Consider the following 22,389-nt stretch of genomic DNA (forward strand, 5'->3'; position numbering starts at 1 on the left):
TCGCTCTTACAAACGTCAAACTGGGTTTAGAAGTAAAGAACAGACCATGACAAACGGCGTCGTATATTAGTGGAATTGCTTTATTTGTCCGAAGCCCATGTGAGGCCCAATATAAATGACCGCCAAAAACGACATCGTATCAAACGTAGATTGTAGTCATCTGACCGAAACGTCTCCCGTCTCTTACAGGAAGCATATCTCTCACTCTGCAAGAGAAGAAACTTTGGAAGATTTGATATTTTGTCTCGATCAGCCATGGAAGAGAAGAAGCCAGAATCTGCGACTAAGAACGTTAAGAAGGTTAACTTGTTAGACCATAATGCTATCAAACACCTCCTCGATGAATCCGTCTCCGAGGTAAGTCATAGAAACATTAATCAAATCCTCACAATCTTTTGTCATCGATTTCTCCATGAATCTCAATCAAAGTTTTGTCCTTTTTTTGGATGATTAGATCGTTACGAGCCGAGGGTACAAGGAGGATGTGAGATTGAGAAACGTTAAATTTCTCTTAGGAGGGATTATAATCGTGGTTGCTCTTGTTGCTCAATTCTACAACAAGAAGTTTCCTCAGAACAGAGACTTTTTGATCTGTTGCATCGGATTATATCCTTTTTGTTTTGGTCATCGTATTCGTTAGATGCTTGATTCGTTAAGGTTAAGATTGAAACTAAGGATAGATTTGAATTGAAATTGATAATTGTTTCCTTGGTATGGTTCGATTGCTTTGTCTTGTTTGGATTAGATTTTGAGAAACTAGAATGTCTATTAGGTTTATGTATGATCGTATAGACTGCTTAAAGTCTTAATCTTTTGGATATAGATTTGTTTAATTCTTGACTCTGGCAAGTATGTGGTGTTGACTGCGGTAATGCAGCTGATTCTGTACATTAAGGAGAAGAATGCCATACTCTTCACCTATCCTCTTGAGGTTTGTTTCCTGACTGTTGGGAAAATACTGTTTCGTTGAGTGTTCTTTTGATAGGTTGTGTGCTTTTGGGCTACGTTCTTGCTTTGCTTGTAACACAGCTGACTGCAGTTTCTGTGATTTCGGTGCATAATTTACATACTTCCCTACATTCATTTCTTCATAGCTGGTGGTGTATTTTGATGTCCTTCTATTTTGTAAATATCTAGAATTGTGCTTCTGCTAGCTTCACATGTGTTCTAGTAGTGTTTGTATATCTTCGGTGATCTTGATGTTTATGAATCGAGCTTTAGCGGTGCAACATTTCTCTTTCACTCCACTCACTTTAATCCAATTATTTCTCCTATGTTATTTTGATTCGTTGAAGTCTTGATAATTTGGCGGTGGAAATTCCTGTTTCTCTTGGTTGATGTGATTAGTAATAACTTGTTACATGAGACATGCTATTAATTTCTATACGATGGGGTGCGATCTTACCAAACATATGATTAGTACTCATTGGTTAGGGAAGAAAGAGAACTCCATTTTGTTTTGCTATGATTATTCTGTTAGGAGGCTAATGGTTTGGCTAGAGCTCGGCTATGTTTATTTGGTTGTTTAGCTCATCTTTTCCTGATTTGAAATTTGGATGGTTGATATGCAGGGATCATTCACCAGTACTGGTTTGGTGGTATCTTCCAAGTTACCCAGGTTCTCTGATCTGTATACTCTCACCATCGACAGTGCTGATCCGAACTCAATCTCAGCTGGGAAGTCAGTCCAGCTCACCAAAAGTGTCACTCAATGGTCTCTCTCTCTCTCTGCATTGTTCGTACATATGCACACGGCATAACCTTTGTATATCGTAATCTTGTTTTAAAATGGGGTTTTTTGTGTATGTGCGTGTGTATTTAGGCTCACAAAAGATGGAGTTCTTGTTGAGGGTTTATTCTGGAAAGATGTTGAAGCCCTTATCAAGGACTACACAGAAGGAGGAGAACCAAAGAAGAAGAGATGATCATCTTATAAAAGCGGAAAGTATGTTCAATCTAGTTCTAAATCTTAAACAGACTTGATAACTAAAACCGGTGGTGACATTTTTTCTGAGAGGATACATTGATTACCCACTCCATCAGAAGATTCATACATTGAAACCAAATTTTCATATGATTCCAAGATTTTATTACCCCATCCATTGACTCATTTGGAGATGTTGCCGTACGCTCAGAGCCCAATTTTGTGGTTTAGTGCGCAAATTTGATATAGGGATGATCATTTAACTTTAGGAAACTGATGTTTGGTCGGTCTGGTCCAATCTAACCGGGCCCAAAACAACATAGAATATTACTTATTAACTTTTAAACATCCGGTCTGATCCGAAGTTGTCTGGTTCAGCCATTAGAGCTTGTTTAGCCACAGCAACATTTTTTACTCGTTTAGTTGAACATTCATATCTCTCGTTGTTGTTAGAAAAACCGGTTAGACCACAAAACCATATTTGATACATTTTTTAAGTTTCTAAATAAAATAATTTAAATAAAGAAAACTATTGAAATAGGCCAATTATGGGGGTCGACATAAGTAGATATTATAAGCTTAAACAAATAAACAAAGATTAAAATAGAAGGAACAACAAAACGTCATGCCACAAGGAAAGTTACTAAAAAAGTGTCAAAACCACAAGTACCAAAACCAAAACATATCAAATCTTATATACTATATCTTTTTTGTACTCCTCCTTCTGAAGTCACGCGCTCTCTCTCGCACACACCAGAGAGTAGAGAGACCACACACACATTGAGAAGAAACTCCACGCGCCTAATCAGCGCGTAAGACAAATGAGCGTCTCTCTATATCTAGCGTTGCGTTTTGATATCTTCATCATCTTCATCTTCTTGATTGATTCATTCTTTTGATTATTCGTTCGTCTCTCTTCTCTCTAGCGTTCGTTCGTTGTCAGTTCGTCGCATCGGAGTTTTTAAGAACAAAAAAAAATGTCTTCGAAAGACAAGAAACAGGCGAAGCCATCAAGTAGTCGTGGTAAAATCCGAACTCTTTCCGATCTTAACCGTAGGTCTGGTCCTGACTCCGACAGTGATTCCGATGGACCTCAAGAATACTACACCGGTGGTGAGAAAAGGTCAGTCCTCTTGTTTCCATTTTTTTACAAGTGATGATGATTAAAGAAGTGTGTAGGGGATCGTCTTTAGTAATGTTTGGATCTTCTTAGAGTTATCGAATTAGATAATGAATTATTATAATCATTAAATTGTTTTTTAACTGTTCAAATTGATGTTTATAACACTCTAAAATCGAGTTTAACCTTAGCTAAGTATGTCGATTTAGGTTTCTTTAATGTTGTCTAATAGTGATGTTTTATTGTTCTTGGCAGTGGTATGTTAGTTCAAGATCCTTCGAAGAAAGATGATGTTGATGAGATATTTAATCAAGCTAGACAACTAGGAGCTGTGGAAGGACCTCTTGAGCCACCTTCTTCGAGTTCCAGGAGTTTCACTGGGACAGGGAGATTGCTTTCAGGTGAAAACGTGTCTGCTGGTCCTCAACAGCCTGAGCCTGTTGTTCACAACATTGTTTTCTGGTCTAATGGATTCACCATCGATGATGGTCCTTTGAGGAAATTGGATGATCCTGATAATGCTTCTTTTCTCGAGGTGAATAATTCAATTTTTTAATGGTGTTAGAGGTGAATGAATGAGTTTCATTGTGAAACTGTTATTGATTTAGTTTGTGTTCTTGTAGAGCATTCGAAAGTCTGAGTGCCCAAAAGAGCTTGAGCCTGCTGATAGAAGAGCCCCGGTACATGTCAATCTGATGCGAAGGGAAGAGAAATGCCCTGTGAGTCCTCTGTATTAGTACTCTATCCATCTCGTATATTTTTTTCATGATCAGCTTTGTTTTCAAGACCAAAACTAGCACTTGCTCACACTAGTTTCAAGACCATAACTAGCACTTGCTTACACTCAGATTTACATGAATATCTTTGAGTTTGGTTCATTTTGTATTGGAAAATTTAGAAATACTAATTGTTGAAACGGGTAGTTTGGTCTTGCTAGATTTGATAAATACATATTTTGTGGTGCTAGATGAGATACTATTTAGTCTGCTTCCCTTTTTTTATTGACCGTGTTACCGGTCTCATTGAAGGAACGAGAGAAGCGTAGGGTTTCATTTCAAGGTGTCGGAAGAACTCTAGGTGGCAGCAATGATGGCAGCGGAAGTAGCTCACCGTGGGCTCCAGATTCAACTGTCATTCCCATCCAAGCCGGTTCAGTAGCACAAGCGCCATCTCCAAGTCTTGTAATAGATGAAACCGTTCCAACAACATCGATACAGCTAAGACTAGCTGATGGGACACGCCTGGTGGCTAAGTTCAATCACCATCACACGATCAACGACATTCGCTCTTTCATTGACTCATCTCGACCTGGAGCTCCACTGAACTACCAGCTTCAGGCAATGGAATTCCCACCAAAGCCCTTGACTGATCTCACTCAGACCATTGAACAAGCCGGTCTCGCCAACTCTGTTGTTCTTCAGAAATTCTAGAACTTTCTACAAGGGTTTGTTCTTTTTTTGTCTATCTCTATATGCACTATCATGAGATCTTCATAACTGCTACTGTAACCAAAAAAAAAATGTTGGGCCTGTAAGTTTACTTCTTGGCTTTGTATACGCAACATAAACGGTGTCTCTCTCTTATGGGAAGAAAAAAGACTTGTGGTATAGTTTTCACTTAATTTATGGAAAATAAATATTTTCTTTTATGCGTTTTTGAGTTTTATACAAGCATCTCGGAACAATTATACATTATCATCTAATGTCATATGGATATCTTTTTTTGTGTGTCTTCGATAATTAATAATGCATTAACAAATGTGGAGTCAATGGTTTCAAGTCAACATGCATGNCTTTTCTCGAGGTGAATAATTCAATTTTTTAATGGTGTTAGAGGTGAATGAATGAGTTTCATTGTGAAACTGTTATTGATTTAGTTTGTGTTCTTGTAGAGCATTCGAAAGTCTGAGTGCCCAAAAGAGCTTGAGCCTGCTGATAGAAGAGCCCCGGTACATGTCAATCTGATGCGAAGGGAAGAGAAATGCCCTGTGAGTCCTCTGTATTAGTACTCTATCCATCTCGTATATTTTTTTCATGATCAGCTTTGTTTTCAAGACCAAAACTAGCACTTGCTCACACTAGTTTCAAGACCATAACTAGCACTTGCTTACACTCAGATTTACATGAATATCTTTGAGTTTGGTTCATTTTGTATTGGAAAATTTAGAAATACTAATTGTTGAAACGGGTAGTTTGGTCTTGCTAGATTTGATAAATACATATTTTGTGGTGCTAGATGAGATACTATTTAGTCTGCTTCCCTTTTTTTATTGACCGTGTTACCGGTCTCATTGAAGGAACGAGAGAAGCGTAGGGTTTCATTTCAAGGTGTCGGAAGAACTCTAGGTGGCAGCAATGATGGCAGCGGAAGTAGCTCACCGTGGGCTCCAGATTCAACTGTCATTCCCATCCAAGCCGGTTCAGTAGCACAAGCGCCATCTCCAAGTCTTGTAATAGATGAAACCGTTCCAACAACATCGATACAGCTAAGACTAGTTGATGGGACACGCCTGGTGGCTAAGTTCAATCACCATCACCCGATCACCGACATTCGCTCTTTCATTGACTCATCTCGACCTGGAGCTCCACTGAACTACCAGCTTCAGGCAATGGAATTCCCACCAAAGCCCTTGACTGATCTCACTCAGACCATTGAACAAGCCGGTCTCGCCAACTCTGTTGTTCTTCAGAAATTCTAGAACTTTCTACAAGGGTTTGTTCTTTTTTTGTCTATCTCTATATGCACTATCATGAGATCTTCATAACTGCTACTGTAACCAAAAAAAAAATGTTGGGCCTGTAAGTTTACTTCTTGGCTTTGTATACGCAACATAAACGGTGTCTCTCTCTTATGGGAAGAAAAAAGACTTGTGGTATAGTTTTCACTTAATTTATGGAAAATAAATATTTTCTTTTATGCGTTTTTGAGTTTTATACAAGCATCTCGGAACAATTATACATTATCATCTAATGTCATATGGATATCTTTTTTTGTGTGTCTTCGATAATTAATAATGCATTAACAAATGTGGAGTCAATGGTTTCAAGTCAACATGCATGATGGAAATTTCGACGATTTGCGTATTTGAGAATGCAGACATGAAGTGGAAGACCCGACAAGTCAGCTTTGTTCGGATTTTAGTCATTTTACCATTCGCTTGGACTTGTCATAATAATAAAACAAGACAAAGAAACACACAGCAACTGGCATACGGCAAAAAATTTCAGAAAATAAAAAATGCTGAAGCCATGTCTTCTCTCCTGCTTCCTCTCCATCTTCTTCTTCGTCATCTTCATACCAAAACTATCTTTCTCTTGCCCGCAAGACCAAAGACAATCCCTTCTCGAGTTCAAGAACTTGCTGACTCACAATGTCAAGAACCAATCCAAAACAGAAATCGACTTAATGGGACGTTTCAAGACATGGAGGCCAAACTCAAATTGCTGCAAATGGCAACTTGTGAGATGTAACGCTCGTTCGCCTTCCAGAGAAGTCACATACCTAAATCTGAGCTCTATTTCCAAATATGATGGCTCAGTCTCAGTGAGTTTTAGAATTCTAAAACCGATTCTGCGTATAATTTCTCTTGTCACGCTTGATATCTCGTATAATTTCATAGAAGGAGAGATTCCTGGGGATGCATTTGTGAACTTGACCAGGTTGATCTCTCTTGACATGAGTTATAATCTCTTTAACAGCACTATCCCTCCTAAATTGTTCTCTTTGAAGACTCTTCGGTATCTTAACTTAAGGTGGAGTGGTTTTGAAGGAGAGATTCCTGGAGATACGTTTGTGAACTTAACCAGCTTGATCTCTCTTGACATGAGTTCTAATCTCTTTAACGGCTCTATCCCTCCTAAATTGTTCTCTTTGAAGAATCTTCAGTATCTCAACTTAAGCTGGAGTGGTTTTGAAGGAGAGATTCCTGGAGATACGTTTGTGAACTTAACCAGCTTGATCTCTCTTGACATGAGTTCTAATCTCTTTAACGGCTCTATCCCTCCTAAATTGTTCTCTTTGAAGACTCTTCAGTATCTTAACTTAGGGTGGAGTGGTTTTGAAGGACAGATTCCTGGAGATACGTTTGTGAACTTAACCAGCTTGATCTCTCTTGACATGAGTTCTAATTTCTTTAACGGCTCTATCTCTCCTAAATTGTTCTCTTTGAAGAATCTTCAGTATCTTAACTTAAGCTTAAGTGGTTTAGAAGGAGAGATTCCTGGAGATGCGTTTGTGAACTTGACCAGCTTGATCTCTCTCGACATGAGTTACAATGGTTTCCAAGGCTCTATCCCTCCCAAATTGTTGTTCTATTTAAAGAATCTTCAGTATCTTAACTTAAGATGGAGTGGTTTTGAAGGAGAGATTCCTGGAGATACATTTGTGAACTTGCCAAGGTTGATCTCTCTTGACATGAGTTCTAATTTCTTTAACGGCTCTATCTCTCCTAAATTGTTCTCTTTGAAGAATCTTCAGTATCTTTCAATATCTTACCTTAAGCTCGATTGGTTTCGAAGGAGAGGTTCCTGGAGATGCGTTTGTGAACTTGCCACGGTTGATTTCTCTTGACATGAGTTTTAATTTCTTTAACAGCTCTATCCCTCCTAAATTGTTCTCTTTGAAGTCTCTTCAGTATCTTAACTTAAGCGAAAGTGGTTTTAGAGGAGAGATTCCTGGAGATGCGTTTGTGAACTTGACCAGCTTGATCTCTCTCGACATGAGTTACAATGGTTTCCAAGGCTCTATCCCTCCCAAATTGTTGTTCTATTTAAAGAATCTTCAGTATCTTAACTTAAGATGGAGTGGTTTTGAAGGAGAGATTCCTGGAGATACATTTGTGAACTTGCCAAGGTTGATCTCTCTTGACATGAGTTCTAATTTCTTTAACGGCTCTATCTCTCCTAAATTGTTCTCTTTGAAGAATCTTCAGTATCTTAACTTAAGCTTAAGTGGTTTAGAAGGAGAGATTCCTGGAGATGCGTTTGTGAACTTGACCAGCTTGATCTCTCTCGACATGAGTGATAACAAGTTTAACGGCTCTATCCCTCATGAATTGTTCTCCTTAAAAAATCTTCAGCATCTTGACTTAAGCAGGAATGTTATTGGCGGTACATTGAGTGGTGACATCAAAGAGCTCAAGAATCTGCAGGAACTGATCTTAGATGAGAATCTCATTGCAGGAGAGATTCCTCCAGAAATAGGTAAACTAGAAAATAAATTCTCAAAAACTCAACTTTATATTTATGTTGTGGCGAAGGTCTGTTAAAATGTTCCTACCTTTTGAAATATCTTACAAGGTAGTCTTGGCGAACTGCGGGAGCTGAGTTTGAGGCAGAACAAATTCAGTGGTTCCATACCATCGTCTGTATCACGGTTAACGAAGCTCAAAAGGTTTGATCTTCAGAACAATTCCTTGTCTTCTGAAATTCCAGATGGTGTTTGGAACTTAGTCAATCTATCAGCTCTGTCTTTGAGCATGAACAAGTTGTCCGGTGGAATTCCATCGTCGATTCAGAATCTGAAAAATCTTGAATCCCTTGAGCTTGAGAATAACAATGGCTCGTTAAGTGAGATTCGCACAGCTTGGTTGTTTGGTCTTCAGAAGCTGAAGATACTGCGGCTTGGAGGAAACAAACTCCAATGGAACAACAATGGTTTTGCCTTTCAACAGTCTAAGTTAACACATCTGTCACTTGGTTCTTGTTGCTTAGAAGGGAAAATTCCGGATTGGATCAAGAATCAAACAAGTCTTGAATACTTGGATTTGAGCATGAACAGACTCGAAGGAAGTTTCCCCGCATGGCTATCTAATCTGACAATCGGAGTCATAATTTTGTCAGACAACAGACTTTCAGGCTCACTGCCTCCAAATTTGTTTCAGTCTATGAACTTATCCTATGTTGCACTATCAAGGAACAACTTCTCTGGTCAGATCCCTGATGCTATTGACGTATCATCATCTATCATGGTACTCATGCTGTCTGAAAACAACTTCTCAGGATCAGTACCAGAGTCTATTACAAAGAGCTCCTTGCTGAATTTGTTGGATCTGTCAAAGAATAGATTATCAGGTGAATTCCCGAGGTTTGGTCCCGAGTCAGTACTTGTGTGGCTCGATATATCTTCCAACGAGTTCTCTGGGGATGTTCCAGCTTACTTTGGGGGATACATCAGTATGCTCTTAATGAGTGACAACAATTTCAGTGGCGAATTTCCTAAGAACTTCAGAAATTTCTCACGTCTGATCCGTCTTGATCTCCATGACAACAAAATCTCTCGAGAGTTTGCGAGTTTAACCTCCCGGTTACCTTCTTCATTAGAGGTTCTTAGCCTAAGAAACAATTCCCTCAAAGGTTCAATCCCAGAAGGCATATCAAATCTCATAAGGCTTCAGGTCTTGGATCTCTCTGAGAACAACCTTGATGGATATCTCCCTTCATCTCTTGGGAATCTTACATGCATGATAAAATCTCCTGTGAGCTCATCTAAGGTTATGCGTAACGTTCAGACCGGCTTTAACGACGCAGAAAGGTTAAGAGACAACAAAGCACAAAATATATTTAGTCTTGTAGTGAACTGGAAGAAATCAAAACAAGTTCTTTTCCAGAGAAACTTATACCTCTACACTCTCATAGATCTCTCCAAGAACAAGCTACACGGAGAAATCCCAGCTTCTTTAGGCAATCTCAAAAGCCTAAAGCTTTTGAACCTCTCCAATAACGAGTTCTCTGGATCAATCCCACAAAGTTTTGGAGATCTCGACAAGCTAGAGAGCTTAGACCTTTCACACAACAACCTCATTGGCGAAATCCCGAAAACGTTATCCAAGCTAAGCGAGCTGAATACTTTGGATTTGAGTAACAACAAGCTTACAGGTAGAATCCCTGAAGGTCCTCAGCTAGACAGATTGAATGATCCAAACATTTACGCCAACAACAGCGAAATCTGTGGAGTGCAAATCCAAGTACCATGCTCTACGCAGAAGAAGGAGCCACCAAATGAAGAAGAAGAAGGGGAAGATAAAGAAGAGGAAACAATGTTTTCATTAAAAGCTGCAGCCATAGGTTATTCTTGCGGATTTCTTATGGCACTTGTGTTAATGTATTCCAATGGGATGTGGAAGTAACATAAATTAGCACTCATCAAAAAAATATTTAAAATAAAATTTCTTGGAAGAGAAGTGGGCACACCTTTGTCTTGTGAGATAATACATGGAGGCTCGACCCAATCGTAAGCTTTAACATGAAGTGATCCATAGAGGATTTTGCTAAACACAGTCATCTCTGGATGGTCATGCAACGAAATCACTAACAAGAACCAGTTGCAACATCAAACTGAATTGTTCCTCCACTTCCCCTATGAACGCAAACAAGAAATAAACTGTGAGCCTATGAAGGAAGAAGAGACAGGGAAATTATCAAACATATGATATTAACTGTCCCTACTTCTATCGGTTATATGGATTTGGCTTGCAATAATCCTCCTCCTTCGTGATGACAATGTATGAACCAAAGTAACAAGCTCTGGCAAATTTTCCTTCTCAGGTTCAGTCTTTGGTCTCTCTTTCATCTGCAAGACACACAAACACACACAATGGTAAGTAAAGATGGTTGTTTCAACACTGTTTGCGACTGTAATCAAATCAATCCATTCAAACAATCAAATCCCGGAAATTAACAATGTGAAAGCCAAACGGTAGCAAGGAAAAGCATCACTTACTGATTTTTTATCACAAGAAAGAGTTCAGTACCAATCGAAGATTGTATCTCTTCTCTAAACAGAACATATAAAAAAAAAATCAACTTTCACCACCAATGAACCTCAAAATTCACTGATCCGTATAGTCCCATTATGTACAATAGATTAGATTGATGCATCTCTTTTCTCTAAACCATAAATCTCATCATGTATACATATAAAGTTTCAACCTTTTGCATTATTCCTCAGCGACTATGACGATTTCAAATTGTGAAGTTGCAAATGCCCAGATTAATAGTGGGATTCACAAGTAAAAGTGAGCTATTCATGATAAAAGTTTCCACATTTATTCAAATCCAGTGATCACAACCTAAAAACCCTTTAAACCAAATCTTTCTAAATCTCTACCGACATCACTAACTCAATCAAAGAAAGAGAGAAATACCCAACACCAAGCATAGCTTTTGGAGAGCAATGGAAGCAGGAGAAGGAGCTTTGCTAGTGAAAGTCTCCTTGCAGAGGTCGTAAAGCTCTTTCACTCTGGCAGAATTTTAGAGTAACAGAATCGAAAAAAAACAAGAGAAACCAAACAAAACCCTGAATTTCATGGCGAAAACCCCTCTTCTGCGAAGGGCAACCTTGGCAAGGAAGATATCGACTCGTATACTATCAGAGGCACCACCACAGTTTGTTAGAGGTTAGTCCAAATCAAGCTCATGTGAACTCTCTATCAAACTAATCACTCCTGTGAATGCTTCTTTTTGGGTTATTGAGCTGCGATTAGATTTCTATAAACGCTCATTTCAATTTGAAAGAAAGGGCTGTTTTTTAAATGTAAACTTAGCTTTCTATTGGATCCTTGAGGTTTGATTCAACGAAGTTGTGTTACGTCACTACTGCTGAATACCTACACTTTTGAAGTTGTGATCTTGGGTAGATTTCGTTTTTTTGTGGTTATGAAGGGAACATTTTTACTGTGTTGTATGTGCTTTAGGCTTGATTGGTGACTAACTAGTTGTATACAATAAAAGGGAATGATTTCTATACTGTATTTTGTGTGCAACACAGATCTGCTATTTTTATTTTTATCAATTTAGTTTAATTTTGGCAATGTGATTGTTGCGGTGTTTTTGCCAGTGGGCGATTGTGTGTTAATGCGTCCATTGGATGCTAGCTAGTAAGCGGTAAGCCTCCATGTGTGGTGCGTGTTGAGAAGATTGAAGCAGATGCTAGGAACAATGTGAAGGTGCATTGTCGATGGTATCACCGTCCTGAAGATTCACTCGGGGGAAGGAGACAGTTCCATGGAGCCAAAGAGCTCTTCTTGTCTGATCAATATGATGTTCAAAGTGCACACACCATTCAAGGGAAATGTATCGTTCACACCTTTACCCCTGATGTAGATTCGAGTATAAAGCTGCTACTGGTGCATTTACCCCTGATCGAGTTGCTGTGTAAGTAGATATATAGTAATTGAAGACGCCTTTTTCTCTCTTGTAATTTCCATGAGTTTTTTTTATTTATCTTCTTTTGGATTTTAATAAAGGTACTGCAAATGTGAAAGGACGTATAACCCAGATGATCTGATGGTCCAATGTGAAAGGGTGCAAGGACTGGTAAATCCTTATGATCATCATTCTATTTTCACCTCCTTTGTAGATATCCCATACTGAATGCTGATGATAATATTACTGGTCTTGAAAGTTGTGTTATCTAAACTAGCACTTGTTCACACTCAGATTTACATGATTATCTTTGGTTTTGTTAGTTTGAATTAGAGATTTTAGATTAATGATTATAGAGATGGGGATTTTGGTCTTGCTAGATTTGATGAATACATACTCTGTAGGGCCGGATACGATATTCTTTACGTGGAAGTGCTAATTTTTATAATCGAGTTACCCGTCTCTTTTCTCATTGTAGGAACGAGAGAAGCGTAAGGTTTCATTTCAGGGTGTTGGAAAAACTCTAGGTGGTAGCAACGACGGCAGTGAAAGTAGCTCGCTGATGGCTCCAGATTCTACCTCCATTCCTATCCAAACCATCCAATCCGGATCAGCAGCACAAGCACCATCTCAAAGTCTTGAAATAGATGAAACCGTTCCAACAACATCGATCCAGCTAAGACTAGCTGACGGGACACGCCTGGTGGCTAAGTTCAATCACCATCACACGATCAACGACATTCGCTCTTTTATTGACTCATCTCGACCTGGAGCTCCAGTGACCTACCAGTTTCAGGCAATGGAATTCCCACCAAAGCCCTTGACTGATCTCAGACAGACCATTAAGCAAGCCGGTCTCGCCAACTCTGTTCTTCTTCAGAAATTCGAGAACTTTCTACAAGGGTCGGTGTTCTTTTGGGTCTATATATGTAAGTTTACTTCTTGGCTTTGTATAGTTTACAACATAAATGGTGTCACTTGTGGTATAGTTTTCACTTAATTTGTGGAAAATAAATTTCGTCTTTTATACATCATTTTTAGGAACAGTATACATTTGTTAGTTTGGTAAGAGCATATCTTTGCTGTGTTTTTTAGACAACTGTGGAGTCAAGTCAACATGATGGACATGTCTTATCTCCTGCTTCCTCTTCATATTCTTCGTCTTCTTCATACCAAAACTATCTTTCTCTTGCCCACAAGACCAAAGACAATCCCTTCTCGAGTTCAAGAACTTGGTGACTCACAGTGTCAAGAACCAAGCTGTAGCAGAAATCGACTCTATGGGACGTTTCAAGACATGGAGGCCAAACTCAGATTGCTGCAAATGGCAACGCGTGAGATGCAATGCTCGTTCACCTTCCAGAGAAGTCATAGACCTAAATCTGAGCTCTCTTTTCAATTTTGGTGATTCAGTCTCAGTGAGTTTTAGCATTCTGAAACCGGTTCACGAAAAGATGCTCGTTCACCCGAAACATCGATTGTTTGCAGAACGTCAAGAAGGTGCACGAAAAGATGTTGAGCGTGCATTTGGAGTCCTGCAATCTAGATTCGCCATGATTAAAAATCCTTCTCTTTTATGGTCAAAGGGTAAAATTGCATATATTATGAGAGCATGTCTCATACTGCATAATATGATTGTCGAAGATGAACGAGATTCATACACACTCTATGACGAACAAGAATTCCAACAAGAAGATGGAACTGGAACTACTCCGGATCTTACCTTTTCAGTAACTATACCTTCAAATCTTGAGGGTTTAGGTGATGGTCATACAATAATTCGTGATAAACAAGCACATCGCAAATTAAAGGAGGATTTGATTGAGAATATTTGGAATAAATTTGGACATTAATCTATGTATTAATTAAATAAAACGTTTGTCTTGTTTAATTAATTAAGTAATATGTTTGTTTGTTTTAAAAAAAATATATTTAAAATGTTTTTTTTTCATAAAAATTTGGTATTGTATTTTGAATTTTAGTTAAAGTTTTTTGAGTTTGCAATTAAAGTGTTATTTTCTAAATTATTATAATTGTAATATGTTTAAGAATATTATATTATTAAATTTTAAGATCTTACACATGTTCTCCCAATAACTAACTTCTTAACAAAAGTTCTTAACTACTGATCTTACATTATTTTACAATATTTATACTCTAAGAACACCCTAAACTGATCTCCCTACAAACATGCCCTTAATAGTTCCATTATGTATAATAGATTAGGTTGATGCATCTCTTCTTTTCAAACCATAAATCTCATCATGTATACATATAAAGTTTCAACCTTTTGCATTATTCCTCAGCGACTCTGACGATTTCAAATTGTGAAGTTGCAATTGCCTAGATTAATAGTGGGATTCACAAGTGAAAGTGAGCTATTCATGATAAAAATTTCCACATTTATTCAAATCCAGTGATCACAACCTAAAAACCCTTTAAACCAAATCTTTCTAAATCTCTACCGACATCACTAACTCAATCAAAACCAGGCAGAAACTGCAAAAACCCTATCTGCAGTCGGAGAAAATCAAACAAAGACAAAATAAGAAAGAGAAAAATACCCAACACAAAGCATAGCTTTTGGACAGCCATGGAAGCAGGGGCATTAGCTTTGCCTAATGAAAGTCTCCTTGCAGAGGTCGTAAAGCTCTTGCACTCCCGGAGAATTTCTCCTGATTCCTTGACGCCATAAATAAATAAAAGTATAAAACTTGTTAACAAGTTGTTAAGTTTTATATATCATTCGTAAACTAAAATAGCTTTCAATTTTGTTTTTTTATCAACAACTTTAATTTTAAACAATCATTTTCTTAATTTTATAACTACTAATATTTTTGTGAGTGAAATAATTAAAATTTATTATGCAAATAAACAACATATATCAATTTATTTACATAATGATATTTTACTTATATTAGATTTAAAATGCATCTAACACAAGGCCATAGCTTAAGTATGTCAATTTAGGGTTCTTAACATTTTGATTCTTGTGTTGTAGTGGTATATGCTAGTTTCAAGGCCATATAACTAGCACTTGCTCACACTCAGATTTACATGAATATCTTTTAGTTTTGTTCATTTTGTATTAGAAAGTTTAGAAATACTAATTGTTGAAACGGGTAGTTTGGTGACTTGGTCTTGCTAGATTTGATAAATACATATTTTTTGTGGTGCTAGATGAGAAACTACTTAGTCTGCTTCCCTTTTTTTTATTGACCGAGTTACCGGTCTTGTTTCTCGTTGTAGGAACGAGAGAAGCATAAGGTCTCATTTCAGGATGTCGGAAGAACTCTAGGTGGCAGCAATGATGGCAGCGGAAGTAGCTCACCGATGGCTCCAGATTCAACTGGCATTCCCATCCAAACCGGTTCTGCATTCTTTATGCGTTTTTTTTGAGTTTTATACATTGTTAGTTTAGTAAGAGTATCTAATCAGATGTGATATCTATATCTTTGTTGTTGTGTTTTCTAGATAATTATAAATGCAGAAACAAATGTGGAGTCAAGTCAACATGACGGAAATTTCAACAATTTTTTTGAGAATGCAGACATTAGGTGGAAGACCCGACAAGTCAGCTTGGACTTGTCATAACTCATAATTACAAAGCAAGACAAAAAAGACACAGCAAGTGGCGAACGGCAAAAAGCTGTGAGAAAAAAAATGCTGAAGCCATGTCCTCTCTCCTGCTTGCTCTTCATCTTCTTCTTCGTCTTCTTCATACCCAAACTATCTTTCTCTTGCCCACAAGACCAAAGACAATCCCTTCTCGAGTTCAAGAACTTGCTGATGACTCACAATGTCAAGAACCATTCCATAGCAGAAATCGACTTAATGGAACGTTTCATGACATGGAGGCCAAACTCAGATTACTGCATATGGCAATTTGTGAGATGTTCGCCTTCCAGAGAAGTCACACACCTAAATCTGAGCTCTCTTGGCAAGACGGACTTCATTTATACGCAGAACACGGTCTCAGTGAGTTTTAGCTTTCTGAGACCGGTCCTGCGTATAAATTCTCTCGTTATGCTTGATATCTCGTCTAATTTCATACAAGGAGAGATTCCTGGGGATGCGTTTGTGAACTTGACCAGGTTGATCTCTCTTGACATGAGTTATAATAACTTTCTTAGCTCTATCCCTCCTAAATTGTTCTCTTTGAAAACTCTTCAGTATCTTAACATAAGCCTGAGTGGTTTTGAAGGAGAGATGCATGGAGATGCGTTTTTGAACTTGCCAAGGTTGATCTCTCTTGACATGAGTTATAATCTCTTTAACGGCTCTATCGCTCCTAAATTGTTCTCTTTGAAGACTCTTAAGTATCTTAACTTCGGCGTGAATGATTTTGGAGGAGAGATTCCTGGAGATGCGTTTGTGAACTTGACCAGCTTGATCTCTCTTGACATGAGTAGGAATAGCTTGAACGGCTCTATCCCTCATGAATTGTTCTCTTTGAAGACTCTTCAGCGTCTTGACTTAAGCAACAATGTTATTGGCGGTACATTGAGTGGTGACATCAAAGAGCTCAGGAATCTGCAGGAACTGATCTTAGATGAGAATCTCATCGGTGGAGACATTCCTCCAGAAATAGGTAAACTAGAAAATAAATTCTCAAAACTAAAAATTATATTCATGTTATGAAGATTGAAGCTGTGTTAAACTGTTTCTTACCTAAATCTTACAAGGTAGTCTTGCCGAACTTCGGGAGCTGAGTTTGAGGAAGAACAAGTTCAATGGTTCTATACCGTTGTCGGTATCATGTACTCCAATGGGCTGTGGAAGTAACAAAAATTAGTACTCATAAAAAATATATCTAAAATAAAATTTCCTTTTAACAAACTTTCTTTTTTTTTTTTCAACAAACTTTCTTCTATCATAATTCATAAGCTTGTAACGAAAGAAAAATGTTAATTATGATGATTACAGAAACAAAAGGTTGATAATAAATTAAAATTTAATTATTTGTTGCATCTCACTGAAATTTTGGAGTTTTTTTTTTTTTTTGCGAAAAACTACTTGTATTTGGTAAGTAAAAGGTTTACTTATATATAATATATAAATGCACAATTTCAGATTGCATTTTTTACATATTAATTTGACTTGATATACTGTATATTTTTTTTTATTAAATAATTTTTAGGCTATTAAAATTTCGGAATAAAAAGACAAACAAAACAAAAAACAATTGTGTTAGAAGTTTTGGCCTTAAATCGATTTTGAACAAAACTTGTAATAATTGGCTCATATTAAAAGATTGGGGAAAAAAAACAACAAAAAATAAAATGAAAAAGGAAAATACTTCATCTTCTCCGAGAGACATTCTAGGGTTCTAGATTTATCTCTTCGTTCCTCGGTGATTTCTTCTTCTTCCTTCCATCGATCTCAAGCTTCTTCTGATCTTATAGAAAGTTTCAATCTTTATACATTTCGAGAAACCAAACAAAAACCCAGCTTAAATCGAGCTCGCGAGTCGGTGGAAAAAAAAAAAAACCTAAGATTTCATGGCGAAAACTCGACCTGGTGTCGCTTCTTCATCGGCGAAGAGCAATCTTGGCAAGAAAGATATCGACTCGTATACTATCAGAGGCACCACCAAAGTTGTTAGAGGTCAGTCCAAATTAAGCTCTATGTGAACTCTCTATAACACTAATCACTCTTTTGAATGCTTCTTTTGGGTTATTGAGCTGAGATTAGATTTCTCATTTCAATTTGATAAAAGGGAAAAAAATATGTTCTTTTATATAAACTTATGTTCTATTGGTTGCTTTGAGGTTTGATTCAATGAAGTTGTGTTACGTCACAACTTTGGAATATGTACTTTGTTGTATGCAGAATGTGATCTATGAAGCGACGTTTTGTTTTGGAGTTATGAAGGGACATTTATTTACTGTGTTGTATTTGGAAAATGTGTGCTTTAGGCTTAATTGGTGGCTAACTATGTGTATGCATTGCTTGATACGATGATAGGGAACTATAATGCTTATGAGATTTCTATACTGTAGTTTGTTTATCATTTGAGTATACCGTGTGGAATACAGATCTGCTGTTTTTGTTTTTATCAATTTAGTTGAACTTAGAAATGTGATTGTTGAGGTGGTTTTTTGCAGTGGGTGATTGTGTGTTAATGCGTCCATCGGATGCTGGTAAGCCTCCTTATGTGGCGTGTGTTGAGAAGATTGAAGCAGATGCTAGGAACAATGTGAAGGTGCATTGTCGTTGGTATTACCGTCCTGAAGAATCACTTGGGGGAAGGAGGCAGTTCCATGGAGCCAAAGAGCTTTTCTTGTCTGATCACTATGATGTTCAAAGTGCACACACCATCGAAGGGATATGTATCGTTCACACCTTTAAAAACTACACTAGGCTTGAAAATGTTGGAGCGGAAGATTATTATTGTAGATTCGAGTATAAGGCTGCTACTGGCGCATTTACCCCTGATCGAGTTGCTGTGTAAGTAGATATATAGAGTAGTAATGTAACATGCCTTTTTCTCTCCTGTGATTTCCATGAGTTTTTATTTATCCATTTTGGGATTTACTTGGCTCTACAGGTACTGCAAATGTGAAATGCCGTATAACCCAGATGATCTGATGGTGCAGTGTGAAGGGTGCAAGGACTGGTAAATGCTAATTTTCATCATTCTATTTCACCTCCTTTTTCACCAAGTATAGTTACTCAACTTGTAAGATATAATTCTGATGATAATATACTCTTAGAAAACTGTTATTCCTAATCCGGAACAACTTGCCTTGTGTTTCGGATGTAAATGGTGTCTGGTACAGAAAAAGTCGGATCTCTGTATCATTCTTCTAGTTGAAAAGCCTATAGCTTTCTTGGGGAATTTGTTAGGAAATCATGTATGTTGCTTGTTTGCTTTTATTACAACGGAAAATACTGGGTGCTCACTGTTTGAGCTCCTTGTGATGTCAGACTAGTCAGAAGAGTTAGGAGTTACAACTATGTTATTGTAGGTATCACCCAGCGTGTGTAGGCATGACGATTGAAGAAGCAAAGAAGCTGGAGCACTTTGTATGTGTTGAATGCAGCTCTGATGAAGATGGAGTCAAAAGATCTCAGAACGGGTTTGCTTCATCACCAACCAATGATCTTAAGGTAGGTTTTGTCTTCTTCATTTTTTTCAACTTCAGTTGTTACTTTGATAGCATCATAGCAATAACCTTTGCCACCATCATTGACTCTATTTTTGAGATCTTAGTAAAGCCACAAAAAGCCAACATTTCATTTTTGATATCTTCTCTTATCCGGATCAAATCCGTTTGTTTTTACTGATTTGCCTGAAACAACTTGTTCTGGTGTTAACAACAACTTGGTGTGTTCAGGTGGAAGCCAAGCGCCGGAAAAGATGATCGCGGGTAAGAGCCCCTTATGAGTGGATATAAAAGTTAACTTGAAGCTCTTTGGGTGCAGATTTAAGATTAGGGTTTTGTCTTATCGTCGTTAGTAAATCCGGGAGAAGAACCAGAGAGAATGTGCAAAGAGCTGTATAGCCGAAAATTTCATGGGATAACTTGAAAATGTTTCAACGCACCTGAGATATTTTTTTTACTGTGGATTGGTTTTTTCTGAGAGAGAGACTCAAAACGTTGGACACACTCTGCCTCTGGCCAACTCAAATAAGTAAAGTAAATTATCAGAACCTCACCAACCAAGGTCGATTTATCATGCGAACACGGATTTGATAACCAGGTCGGTTTTCTGGTGATAAAACCATGTCTAAACCGATGTCAGTTGGAACACAAATTAAATAGGTGCATATCCAAAAAACATTTTAGTTCTAAACCGAAGTAGAATACAAGCTAACTTTATGTTTAGTACCTGATTAAGAAACATTTGTCGCCGATAATTTCACATTTCGATTAGAATATCCCCTATATAATAAAACAGAAGTTTGTGTAGACTATATAATATGTTATAAGATTAATTATTTGATAGGTTATAGGTTATATGGGTTGTAAGTTGTAACTATTACTTAAATCTCAATTTCAAATCTTCTTAATAAGGATATTCCAAAAAAAAAAAAAAAAAAAAAAANTCCACAGAATATTTAACTAACCATATATAGGCAACAAAATCATAAAAAATAATAACTTTTCTATTTTCAATTATACTAGCAACAAAATCTCGAAATAATCAAATCCTCATATTTAGCATATGATTTTATTGCATAATGTTTATTCACAATAACTTTTAAAATCAATCACATAAATTATATTTTATATAAAAATTACAATATAAATAAAAGAAATTGTATATTTTATATTTTATATTCTATTCGAATATTCATATCTTTTGAAATCTATATATATATATATATATCTGTTTGAACTGTTTTCATTTTTTTGCCATGACACAAAAAAATATAATTTCAATCTCAACGTTTTTTACAGCTCTCCAAATTATACTTTAGCATTCATCCTTTTAAAAGTAAATAAATTCCTCCAATTATTGATTTAACAAAATATTTTTGGAATGATGAATCTAATTTACAAAAGAGTTTTTTTCCAAAAGTTAGATGAATTATATAGTGAGCTTTTGGATTTGACTTTTGAATATGGTAATAAATATGTCTTCTGTTTAAAAGCAGTTTATATGAGTTTGTAGGTATAATCAAGTGCAAACACAACAGTTGCAATTTCTCGGAGTATTTTTCGTAAAAATATTAACAATTTTTTTTTATTAATTCAAACGATTGCATCTGTTCATTGTTGTGTCTTTCACTATATTTTATTTATATTTTTTCATCACAACTTTTCATTCTAATAGGTGTCTCTATTTAAATAGTCATGTTTTTGAACTCTCTTTATATTTTTCTCTTCATCACTAACTAACAAGTTTGTTGAAACACATTTGCACATTTTATGTTAAATCTAAATAATGAATATTTATATCTAATATTCAACGTTATTCAATAATCTAATTAAAATTTTAGAAATGATTATATCAATAGAGAAATTTAATACGACTTAATATAGAATTTACAATTGTGTCTATTTATCGTAACTTTTTGTTAAAAATATTTTTAAAAAATAATAACAATCTGAATAAATGTGAACAATAATTGCGACTTTTCATTAGGCCTGGGCAATATATCCGACCCGAAATACCTGTATTGGAACCGAACCGAAATACTCCGGTTCGGTTCGGGTATGGATCTTCCACATTATACTAATTGGATCTTGATTGTAAATACTTCTGGGTATCGGTTCGGATTGGATAATACCCGATACCCAATTAGTACCCATATATATCTATATCTAAACCTATGTACATATCTACTATCCCCCCCATTAAAATCGAAATTGAGATTGCGAAGAATCGTGTGTTGATCAGTTCCTCTCCACTTCCTATGAAAAGTTTTCATAGTAGTTTTTGTAAATGATAACTTTCTCAGTTACGATCACTTTGTCATAATGATTTTTTTAATCGTAGCTCTTTACCTTAATTTTTCATAAAATATCTTATATTTATAATATTTTAAACAATATGTTTAGCAAAGTTGCGTCTATTCTACATAATAGTTTTTGTTATAAGTTTTCATTTTGATAGTTGTATATTTAATAACAGTTTATGTTTAATGTTTATGTATTCAAACTATTCTATTACATTCAATTATTTTATAATGTATTATTTTAAATTTTAAATTTAATTATTTTTTCTAAAATACTTACCCGCGACATCATGGGGGTATGAGTCCTAGTAATAATAATAGAACAAAATATATTTGTAGTTCTAACGTAAAAAAAAAAATATTTTTTTGGCTTGTAAAGTAAATACAATATAATGCAAGATAAAAACTATTGAACTTCTAGTTTGTCCAACAAAAAAAGATATTGAACTGTTGAGATAATTTTATCTTTTGGATTTGTGTGATTGGAAGCGTTTTGATGCGCCATTTTATCAAATCTATTTCATTAATAATTAATGCATATTTAAACGTATGATTTAAATTTTAGTTTGGTTTAATTAAACTTGGTCAAGTCTCAAGCGGTAGGTAAAGTTACAACCGACGCCGTTAGTATATGCACTACCTTAAAAGGCTTAAACGCTAACCGTTGAAAAGGAGAAGACAAAAGTCTCGATTTTTTCTTTTCCGATACTTTAACGGCCAGATTTTAAAGGTTCCTCCTGTCCCATGTCCGATTACGAATCGCTTGATTTTTCTTTTTTTTTTTTTTTTTAAT

At 36.4% G+C, this 22,389-nt stretch overlaps 8 protein-coding genes and 1 long non-coding RNA gene across 9 annotated transcripts; 8 read left to right on the top strand and 1 right to left on the bottom strand.

Annotated features, from left to right (window-relative positions):
* The first annotated feature begins 170 nt into the window (after positions 1–170).
* LOC104773287 (probable signal peptidase complex subunit 2) lies at positions 171–2,098 on the top strand. Its single transcript, XM_010497864.1, has 5 exons — positions 171–357; positions 455–606; positions 850–931; positions 1,572–1,714; positions 1,823–2,098. The coding sequence occupies exons 1-5, from the start codon at positions 256–258 to the stop codon at positions 1,923–1,925; spliced, it is 582 nt and encodes a 193-aa protein (XP_010496166.1). The 5' UTR covers positions 171–255; the 3' UTR covers positions 1,926–2,098.
* A 537-nt stretch (positions 2,099–2,635) lies between these two features.
* On the top strand, positions 2,636–4,665 carry LOC104773288 (plant UBX domain-containing protein 4). The gene is made up of 4 exons (XM_010497866.2): positions 2,636–3,047; positions 3,300–3,579; positions 3,668–3,763; positions 4,073–4,665. Exons 1-4 carry the CDS (start codon positions 2,902–2,904, stop codon positions 4,472–4,474), a joined length of 924 nt encoding a protein of 307 aa, XP_010496168.1. The 5' UTR covers positions 2,636–2,901; the 3' UTR covers positions 4,475–4,665.
* Positions 4,666–4,832: 167 nt separating this feature from the next.
* On the top strand, positions 4,833–5,958 carry LOC104773306 (plant UBX domain-containing protein 4-like). Its single transcript, XM_010497887.2, has 3 exons — positions 4,833–4,847; positions 4,936–5,031; positions 5,341–5,958. Exons 1-3 carry the CDS (start codon positions 4,833–4,835, stop codon positions 5,740–5,742), a joined length of 513 nt encoding a protein of 170 aa, XP_010496189.1. The 3' UTR covers positions 5,743–5,958.
* Positions 5,959–6,449: 491 nt separating this feature from the next.
* On the top strand, positions 6,450–7,613 carry LOC109131555 (leucine-rich repeat receptor-like protein kinase PXC2). Its single transcript, XM_019242624.1, has one exon. The coding sequence runs from the start codon at positions 6,450–6,452 to the stop codon at positions 7,611–7,613; it is 1,164 nt and encodes a 387-aa protein (XP_019098169.1).
* Positions 7,589–10,227, top strand: LOC104773291 (leucine-rich repeat receptor protein kinase MSL1-like). The gene is made up of 2 exons (XM_019242626.1): positions 7,589–8,245; positions 8,342–10,227. The coding sequence occupies exons 1-2, from the start codon at positions 7,615–7,617 to the stop codon at positions 10,168–10,170; spliced, it is 2,460 nt and encodes an 819-aa protein (XP_019098171.1). The 5' UTR covers positions 7,589–7,614; the 3' UTR covers positions 10,171–10,227.
* LOC104773290 lies at positions 9,938–11,735 on the bottom strand. The gene is made up of 4 exons (XR_765060.2): positions 11,188–11,735; positions 10,490–10,613; positions 10,235–10,400; positions 9,938–10,018 (listed from the first exon to the last, which is right to left on the bottom strand). It is a non-coding gene; the product is annotated as an uncharacterized LOC104773290 (long non-coding RNA).
* Positions 11,736–11,883: 148 nt separating this feature from the next.
* Positions 11,884–13,277, top strand: LOC104773289 (plant UBX domain-containing protein 4-like). Its single transcript, XM_019242627.1, has 3 exons — positions 11,884–12,196; positions 12,289–12,358; positions 12,666–13,277. The coding sequence occupies exons 2-3, from the start codon at positions 12,329–12,331 to the stop codon at positions 13,185–13,187; spliced, it is 552 nt and encodes a 183-aa protein (XP_019098172.1). The 5' UTR covers positions 11,884–12,196; positions 12,289–12,328; the 3' UTR covers positions 13,188–13,277.
* Positions 13,278–15,828: 2,551 nt separating this feature from the next.
* On the top strand, positions 15,829–17,148 carry LOC104773292 (serine/threonine-protein kinase BRI1-like 2). The gene is made up of 2 exons (XM_010497868.2): positions 15,829–16,778; positions 16,873–17,148. The coding sequence occupies exons 1-2, from the start codon at positions 15,851–15,853 to the stop codon at positions 16,980–16,982; spliced, it is 1,038 nt and encodes a 345-aa protein (XP_010496170.2). The 5' UTR covers positions 15,829–15,850; the 3' UTR covers positions 16,983–17,148.
* A 283-nt stretch (positions 17,149–17,431) lies between these two features.
* LOC104773293 (chromatin remodeling protein EBS) lies at positions 17,432–19,844 on the top strand. The gene is made up of 5 exons (XM_010497869.2): positions 17,432–17,794; positions 18,295–18,637; positions 18,738–18,806; positions 19,159–19,300; positions 19,528–19,844. The coding sequence occupies exons 1-5, from the start codon at positions 17,689–17,691 to the stop codon at positions 19,552–19,554; spliced, it is 687 nt and encodes a 228-aa protein (XP_010496171.1). The 5' UTR covers positions 17,432–17,688; the 3' UTR covers positions 19,555–19,844.
* The last annotated feature ends 2,545 nt before the right edge of the window (positions 19,845–22,389 follow it).

Source organism: Camelina sativa, unplaced genomic scaffold, assembly GCF_000633955.1.
Source record: "Camelina sativa cultivar DH55 unplaced genomic scaffold, Cs unpScaffold00511, whole genome shotgun sequence".
Classification (NCBI taxonomy): domain Eukaryota; kingdom Viridiplantae; phylum Streptophyta; class Magnoliopsida; order Brassicales; family Brassicaceae; genus Camelina; species Camelina sativa.